The sequence below is a fragment of the Oenanthe melanoleuca genome, chromosome 1A, assembly GCF_029582105.1.
Source record: "Oenanthe melanoleuca isolate GR-GAL-2019-014 chromosome 1A, OMel1.0, whole genome shotgun sequence".
Classification (NCBI taxonomy): Eukaryota; Metazoa; Chordata; class Aves; order Passeriformes; family Muscicapidae; genus Oenanthe; species Oenanthe melanoleuca.
The window spans coordinates 10,148,246-10,157,416 of NC_079334.1; the positions used below are offsets into that span (position 1 = coordinate 10,148,246).

General features: G+C 41.9%; 1 protein-coding gene across 1 annotated transcript; it reads left to right on the forward strand.

Annotated features, from left to right (window-relative positions):
• The first annotated feature begins 5,946 nt into the window (after positions 1 to 5,946).
• On the forward strand, positions 5,947 to 9,171 carry MANSC4 (MANSC domain containing 4). Its single transcript, XM_056511138.1, has 3 exons — positions 5,947 to 6,160; positions 7,456 to 7,590; positions 8,507 to 9,171. The coding sequence occupies exons 1-3, from the start codon at positions 5,947 to 5,949 to the stop codon at positions 9,169 to 9,171; spliced, it is 1,014 nt and encodes a 337-aa protein (XP_056367113.1).

Genomic DNA, 9,171 nt, shown 5'->3' on the forward strand with positions numbered 1-9,171 from the left:
AAGGACTATCTATCATCCTTCAAGAACATGGTGAAGCATCAAACATGAAAACAATCATGGGAGATGTGAAATGAGTTTATGATAAAAGAACATGCCCTGAAGAACCAAGACACTCAGAGAGGAAGATGAGAGTAACACTGCTCAGCATTTCAATACCTGTCTTCTAGACTTTGGCTCCTGGGGCAAAGTCTTCAAGCTGCTTTAGACAGTTCAGGCCTCTCTTTACAGTACCTGAGAGACAAAATGATACCAAGAAAAAGGGTTCTCAAGTGCCAACAAAGGGTCTGTGCAGACACCAGGGAGTGTCAGTAAATGCTCTCTTGCTCCAGGGTTGCATTGGCCATTTGTGCTACATAATTTTTCCCTGTGTCTGGTGCCTGAACTATTTCCTTGTAGTTAATGTCTGAATTACTTCCAAGGCTGAAGAGAGATCACTGTTTTCTTTTGAAAAGATGTGGAAATGGAAGAAGCTTTTTTCATACAGCGACTGCATTGTCACAGACCATTCAGCCATGACAGAGAATCTGAGCCTTTCTCTGCCTGGGTAAACATTTCTGTAGCCCTCTGACTTTCCCAACATAGCAAAAGCAAGGAATCACAGGAGGAGTTACTGCTTCAAAGAGAAGAAAAGTAAAGCCAGAGAGACACTGGATAATACTTGAGAACCAGAGAGTAACACTGAACGCTCTGAGGAATGGACCAGACAGAGCAAAAAAAACAGTGGAAAAACTGAATTCCCTTCAGCCTTATTAGTCTAAAGTGTTAACTGGAACTGAATCTGGGATATTTAAAGTATCCATGCTATCTAATATAAAATATAAAGAGCCCTATTCTGTCCTCTGAGATACCAGGGAATTGTACTGCACTGCCAGGGAACTGTGCATTGAGTAATAGTGGAATTACTCAAGACAGGAATTGGTCTTTTGGAAAGGATTTGCCAACTGCTGCCATTGTTCAGTATTTTCCCTGTCACAGGATACAAAGTAAGCATCTATGGAACATAGGAATTATCCTGCAGAATTTCAGCATTAAAAATGTCTGTGTTCTAAAAGGACCTTGGCATTTCTGAGTGGAACTGACAAAAGCATAATTTTACTTCAGCTGAACTCTAGCATTTGTGAAGGATGACCTGCTAAATAAAGGTAATTTCTCTTTTCAGATTTGCAGCCAAATAAAGCACTTCTTACCCAGTGCCATTAGCACTGCTATGAAAAAAATTAAGGAAGAGAAAGAAAGAAAGAAAGAAAGAAAGAAAGAAAGAAAGAAAGAAAGAAAGAAAGAAAGAAAGAAAGAAAGAAAGAAAGAAAGAAAGAAAGAAAGAAAGAAAGAAAGAAAGAAAGAAAGAAAGAAAGAAAGAAAGAAAGAAAGAAAGAAAGAAAGAAAGAAAGAAAGAAAGAAAGAAAGAAAGAAGGGGGAGGGGAAAAGAAAAAGAAAAAAGAAAAGAAAAGAAAAGAAAAGAAAAGAAAAGAAAAGAAAAGAAAAGAAAAGAAAAGAAAAGAAAAGAAAAGAAAAGAAAAGAAAAGAAAAGAAAAGAAAAGAAAAGAAAAGAAAAGAAAAGAAAAAAGAAAAGAAAAAGATTCATTTCTAACAGCACTTCGCTCAGATATTATTCCATAATATTTTCTGGGGTTTTTTCCTGCTTTTAATGTACTGTTTATTTATTCCTTGCAATAAAGGTATGTTGCAGCACTACTAAAAAGATTCTTGAGTGCCATGTTATTTGCAAGCAGATTGTTTATTATCAAGTACTTATTAGTCACATCTGAGTGATTAATACTCAAGTGTGTGCTCCTGAGCTCTCTCTGGGCAGCAGAAAGGCTGTCCCAAGAGTCTGGGTGGGGTGGGCATTCTCTGTGGATCATGAGCAGCAGAGTGGAGGTGGAAGAGTGCAAATCCTTGCAATGGCCTTCCAAACTGGTCCATTTTTTACACCACAGACCCAGTAAGGAATTTCCTTGAAACTCCCTCAGGTGAGATGAATGTTCCCTGACAAAATGTGAATGGGGGTCAGGCTGCTGGAGTGCTCTGCCTGCTGCTGTGCCCCCTGTCAGGGATGTTTGCTCTGCACAAATGCATTGTACATCCACAGCCAGGAACTTCTTGTGCAGCTGTGCCTGGAGGAGACTCAACTGGGTGCTTTAAAAACAGCAGATATTTTTTAATCCTGGTGCAGACAGGCAGAGCTGAATTTTAGTACATAATAACTAGGTAAAATGAATGGTAATCCACATGGAAGACTTCCACTCAGTATCCAGCTCTGTAAAATTCACCACAAGATTGAAACTCCATCCCCTTTGCCTAGTTTAAGTTGTGCCATAAATCAGCATCTGTTCATTAGTGTTTGCTAAACATTGTGTCTTTTGTCATAAAACTTGGCTCAAGTTAATCTGCAATGCCACTAGATATATATCTGTATAAATCTAATCTGGCTAAGACTTGTGTTGCTCTTTGCTTGAACACAGAGATCCCAGCCTTGGTGCAGAGGTTTGCCCACAATTAATCTGAAGCCAAACTCAGAGACAATCTCAGGGCCTGGCAACCCTTGGAAACAAGGGTTTAAAAAATAGTTTATATGAAACCCCAGGAAGAGAAACTGTAATATTTCACCTCTTTTTACCATGTTGCTGGGATAGGACTGAAACCAGAATCTTTGGATCCAATTGTCTCTAACCTTGAAGTAGGTCAGATTCATTAAAAATGTGATACATTGCTCCAAACCAAAACCTGACCACTAATAGCTGTTTTTGACAAAACAGTTCTCTCAAAAAACGCTGTTTTGTTGGACTTTTGATATTTTGAAAGAGCGTTTTGATTTCAATGAAAATTTTAAAGAGAAAGAAAGCAAGCACATTATTTGAATAATGTCAAAGACTTGGTTTGTTTTTTTACATTTCATTATTTCATGATTCATTACATTAGTCTTTTATAACTTTTATAACTTAACCGTGTTACACTGACATATTCTGAAATTATCAATATACTTGGCTTACCTAAAACTTTGACCTTACCACTACTATAATAAGTGGAAAATACATGTGCATATCTCAGAAAAATGAGATAAAGATGATTTTAAAACAGGCCTGAAATTCAGTTTACTTATGTGGAGCACAACACAGGCAGGGAACTTCATGCTGATGTCACATGGGTTTATGCTGCATATTTCATTAAATTCACTACTGACATTCACAGGAGGACTTGGGCAGGTTCATATCTCACCTGGGGAATTGCTCAGGTCTCGCTTCTCAGCTTGTCACCTTCCAACTGCTCTGTCACATGGTAGCTGGAGAAGAAGAGGAGGACTCAGTGGAACCCACTGTGGCCTTCCAGTGCCTGAAGGGAGCCTACAGGAGAGATGGAGAGAGACTCCTGACAGAGGATGTAGTGCAGGACAAGAGGAAATGGCTTCACACTGACAGAGTGCAGGGTTAGATTGGATATGAGGAATAAATTGGTCCCTGTGAGGATGGTGAGGCCTGGCACAGGTTTCCCAGAGCAGCTGTGGCTGCCCCATCCCTGGCAGTGTTCCAGGCCAGGCTGGATGGGGCTGTGAGCAACCTGGGATAGTGGAAGGTGTCCCTGCCCATGGCAGGGGGGTGGAAATGAGTGAACTTTGAGGTCCCTTCCAGCCCAAACCATTCCACAACTCTACAACTAAATAGATCCTTTCTGATCTTTACATATTCTGAGTGATAGAACCACATATTCCATAAAAGCTAAATATACTTCCAAAAATCAAGACACATCTGTTACTTCATATGGAAAAAGTGTCTGCTTTTGTTTCTGTTTGGCAAAAAAAGAGTTAATGCCTGATGATGAATCTTTTGTGCTGGGAAGCTCCTGGATTGTGCCATTCTCACTGCTAGCCCAGGTGGGAAACTTCAGGGACTGTTTCTGATTATAAGAAGGATCATGAAAAAGATCATTTCCAGTGAGGCAGATCCATTTATATCTTTTTTACTGAAAGGCCTGCAAAAACATTCATATTCTCACAGGAAACAGGCACCCTGCCTTTTTGTTTTCCAGGAGGAAATGTGAGGAGTTGGATGAAAGGAATTCCTAAATAACATGAAGTGCTGGTCTGATACTGGCTGCAGACTCCCCTGTGTCAGTGACAGCCTCTTGGTCCCTCTTTGCTGAGCACATGGAAAATCAGCCGCTGGTTTGCAGGTAAGACTTGTGGATTTCCTTCTTGCAGAATGTCTGTGAATTAAAATTTAAGCACTAATTTACATTTCCCATTGAAAAATCAAAGTGAAATTAAGGGGAAGCTGGCAGAAGTCAGTAAAATTTAATAGAAGTTTCCTGTTTGTTTTTTTTTTCCTATTCCAAATCAAGTGATATCTTGGGATATTTGGAAAGTTGAAACAAATATTTAAAAAAATACACAGTCAATAGCACTTGTGGCAATGGTAGAGAAATGTGCAAAAGCTTCCCTGTGCAGTCTGCTGAGTGCAGGCTATCAGGTATTTTAAAGTGTGTTTAAGGTTTTAAGTGCTGATTATCACAGAGATGAAAATATCAAACTACCAAAACTAAATAAAACAATGCTAGTGCCAAGAGCTGCTTTTCAGGTTAGAGGTTTGAAGAATTACCCACTTACCCTCTTTCCAACAGCTTAATTCTTAATTGCTTAATTCTTGTATTCCCCACAACAGACATTTATTTGGAATCCTCTTAATTATAGTTCCAATGAATAAAATAATGCCTTGGTCCTGTTGTTGGATCAACAAGGGTTAACCCACTCTGTGCTTTTTTATCTTCCAGTGAGCTGTGTAAGGAACAAATTATTACACCTGTCAGTTCATTTCCAAACTGGGGGCCTAGTTCTGCAAAAACAAACATTATCTGTAACGACTAAAGAATTAAAATGAGTTTGAGGCTCTCCCTACTCCATGTACTCATTTGTACTTCATGTGGAAAGGAGGAAATTCCTTGATTCTAATCTTGAAGAGTACAAACACAGTGTAAAATAATCTTATATATTGAACACACAATTTTTATTGCAGACCATACTCCTACCTAACTCTCTCAACCTCACTATATAGTCCACTGGGTTTAAATCAACTCGTGAATTGTAATATTTAAAGCCTTTCTGTATGAAAAGCATAACATGGGAAGCAGGGATCAGGTTTGGTCGTATTGAGAAACAAAACATGGGAGTTTCAGGTTTCCGATTCTTCAAAGTGCTTGAAAAATCATCTCCCTGTATGTCAGCTGTGTTTTCTTCCTGACAGGCTTTTTCCTAGCAGAAAACCTTGTATGGACTGCTCAGTATTCTTAAATTTTATTAAGGGGAGAACATGCTCATAGCTTCAGTGGAGGTTCCAGCCCTCTCCAGTCAAAGAGAGTTCATCTGGTTCTAGATCTTTGCAAATAAAATTGTATTATTCTTGCAATCAAAACAGTGTAGGAAGGGGAACAGATCTCCGCCTCCAGATCTGGCTGGAGATTCATTTGTTAGCAAAGAAAGCAAATTTGTGCAGTCACCAGATAACTCAAAGTGTCAAAAAACAGCTGTTTCTCTGTTCGGAGTGTAACAGTGTTCCTGAGCAAAGTGAGGTGGAACAATGTGCTGAGCTTGCTATTGTACGCCAAATCTCAAGGCTGCCTGTGTGGTTTGGTCTGAGGACCAGAGACACAAAGAGGGGACCACAGATACAAGTTCTCTGAATAACTAAAAACAACCTGTCCCTTTTGTCCCCCAAAACCCATCTCCAAACAATTAAGTTAGAGAACAGCAGTAATAACTCTTACAATCCTCTGCAGCTCATTAAATGTCTGCTTTCTTTCAGCAGCTGCCCAAACAGCAGCATGGGCGCTGTCTGGAGGAGACCCTGCCCTGGCTCACGTCCCCGGCACACCTGGCAGCATCCTCATCCCTGCAGGGATGGTCGCTGCACCGCTGGAGCGCCCCTGGGGCAGAGGGGGGCTCCCTGAGGCCCTGCCATGGCTCTGCTGGTGCTGCTGCTGCTGGCTCTGCCTGGGGAGCGCCAGGGCCTCTGCCCTCCCACTGCCTTCTACAAGAGCTGCTGGATCCGGCGCTTCCCGGGCCTGCAGGTGGACCTGCGGGAATCGCAGAGGAGGGGAGCCCGGCTGCTGAAGGGCTACGCAGAGCCCTCCCCGCAGCAGTGCAGCAGAGCCTGCTGCCTTCTGAGGAACGGTCAGTGCTCCTCGGCAACGTCGTGGCACTCACTGAACCCCCCACTCGGGTAATGTTTGTATAAGCAGCCCTTCGCTTGAAGAAGAAATAAAGGGGCTGGAAGGAGGATCTATACTTTTTTTTTGAGGCAGGAAAGCAGAGGCACATTTTAACTGTTGCCCCATAGGAAGGAAATTGATAATCTGTATTTTTTTTAGAAGACTACAATAGGAACACATTAAAATCTTAGAAATTTTAGATCTCTGTTAAAAAAATACCAACATTAAGAGAGAAACTTTTCAGTATTCATTCTCATCTACTGTAGAGAACAACCAGTGGCAGTGATTCCAACAGAATTCTCTTCTTGGAGTATGGCATCAGACTAGGACATGGTGAGAGGGGGAATGGAGGGGACACACAGTTTGTCCTTCTCTGAAATACAAGAATATTCATTCCTTGGAGAAAGCACTCTCTTATTCTGTGTTTACACCATGCAAACCAGGTAACACTAATGTTATAGCAATAAATAATAGCAGTTATTCAGCTGGCCACCCCTTTTCTCTAGGTAAACTCAGGCACAGAGTAAAAATAAACAAAATCATTGCCTGTACTTTCTCTGAATCACACTGCACTGGTACTCTACAGGAGTGTATTTTAGAAGGATATATGAATTGCATGTCTGTGGTGCCTAAATTTTAAAAACTCTCCAGACTGGAAAGGGATTTGGATATGGTTTTGAAGGATGAAAGTGAGGTCAATATAAATTTTTATGATATTTTGAATTATGAGCAAAAATATAACCTTCACAACCTGACAGTGACCTAAGTAACTTCCAGCAGCAATCCTGGGAAGAGTCAAATTCTGTCTTAAATATGAGGTGAGAAAAATTACATACATTTCAGCAAGGTTGTTCCTATCTTGACAACAAACTTTCTCATATCTCTCCATATGGGACTGGATACTTACAGAGATAATAAATGGTAACTTGAAATCTCCTTTTTATAATCATATATAGTCAAACAAAATTTGTTACTCTTTTAACTAAAACAGAGATATTAGAGGGCTTTAAATCAGTTATTTAATGAGATACAGAAGTAGGACTCATATGGCTGTTCTAGTAAAATAAGAATACAAGTTCTCTTTTGACTGTATCCCCAATTAGTTTATATGATAACGAGAGAACCATAGGATCTGGTCTCTCTTCCCACAGGATCTGGGCAAACATAATGAACTTCAAATGTTAAATACCATCATAACATGCTAAACGCAATGGTCATTCTGCTGAGAAGCTCAACTTTGTTCTTTATGGGTTCCAGTCTCCTGCAATCTAGCAGTGTTCTACCATGGAGCCATTCATGAGAACAGGAACTGCCTGCACATGTCTTGCCCAGCTTTGGAAAGCTGCATTCTAAAGGCTGGAGTTGATGTCATTTTGTACAACATCACAACAGGTAATTAAGCATTTCATTTATAAAGGCTGAAAACAGAGTAGCTTTAGGAAATGTTAAAATGATACCAGGTCAGCTGCTGTGCTAAATGATCTCCTGGAGTAACACACAACCCTAAAAAAGATGAAGACTTATTTCCTTTTTCATTAATACACCTACTTCTGAAAATACTTTGCCCCTTTCTTCACTCAGTGAGAAAGGAGCTTGAAGATACACCCTGCTCTCCATGCTCTGAGTACCTCATCACTACTGTGCTTGACCAAATTTCCCTCCCAGCTCTGATTGACTGAGAGAGGAGGCTGCCACTGCTCATGTCCCAGACCCAACCAGTAACAAGCTGAACATTTATTTTCATTAGGCACATGCACCATGAGCACACAGGTAACACAGACAAACACATAAAGCAAACACACCAACACAGGGAGCACCAACAGCCTCATCCCGCTTTTTGAGTTAGGGAAAACGTGTATATATATATTTTTTTTTTATTTTATTTTTTTTCCACACACATAACAGCACCAAGTCCCCCAGCAGCTGGGCTGAGATTCTCTCAGTCTGCCCATTCTGGACCCCAGTCTCAACAGGGATGTTTGAGCCCCAGGGTGCAGCCTCACTCCAGTTTCTGGTGCAGACTGTCACACACACAGAGCTTTCCTGGATTTCCCTACCCTCAGTAGCCTAGATCCCACCCTTTCCTCACCTTTGGTTCCTTCCCTAAGCATCCCACAGTAAGTCATGTGCAATCCCAAAATGCACATCCCTTGCATCCCATAAGGTGTCCCATAACCTGAGGCAGTGAGAGCTCCAATCCAAATGGACATTATTTGGACTCCCTGTCCTGCCTCTGTCTCCATGGATCCTTTTTGTGGGTGTGCAGACAAGCTTTTATCATTAAACTAACATTATCCTAATTTAATAGGGATTGATCCAGATCTGCTCATTTTTGAGAAACTGAAATCTCAAGAGCCAAATGCTCACTCCTCAGCAAATAAATCTGAGAGGCAGCTCAGCACAAAGACCCCTGAGAGGGGAAGATGCCAACCTCACAATGCCACCACGTCAGGTTCTCTGCTCCGAGCTCCACCTGCTGCCACGAGCCACGGCTTACCAGCAAACACCCCCAGCTGGAGTCTGACACTGCAGAGAGCTGAAGGTACTGCCTATTCCAGGGCAGAAACTTCCCCAGCAGACACTGCTTTTGCTAAGAGGACAAGCAGCAGGTCAGTCACCAGCTCAGACCAGACTGCACACTCAGCTTTGAGCCCCAAGCCTGCCGAGGTGTTATCCCACGTGCCCACCCCTCCTCGCCTGAACAGCAGCAAGCAGCATCTCAACGAAACCAAAGGCTCCAGTGGCAGGAATTCCACGTTGGATAATGAGCCAGCTGCCTGGGAAGCTGCAGCTTTGGGGGTCTGGCTGATTCCTGTTGTCCTCTGCTCCTCTCTCCTCTGCCTGTGCTGTTGCACTGCTGCCCTCACAGCCGGGCGCTGCAGCTACAGGAGGGGTCACTATAAACCCGTAAGGACAAGAACAGCCATGTCCAGACAGCTCATAAAATGTGCTCCTGTCAGAGGTCATCTGTGA

What these genes read in the sequence shown, in the direction of transcription:
- MANSC4 (XM_056511138.1), top strand. Translation starts at nt 5,947, where the DNA reads ATGGCTCTGCTGGTGCTGCTGCTGCTGGCTCTGCCTGGGGAGCGCCAG. An exon ending in CTGCTGCCTTCTGAGGAACG is followed by an intron (nt 6,161 to 7,455) that starts GTCAGTGCTCCT and finishes TATGGGTTCCAG; the next exon opens with TCTCCTGCAATCTAGCAGTG. An exon ending in TTTGTACAACATCACAACAG is followed by an intron (nt 7,591 to 8,506) that starts GTAATTAAGCAT and finishes CTAATTTAATAG; the next exon opens with GGATTGATCCAGATCTGCTC.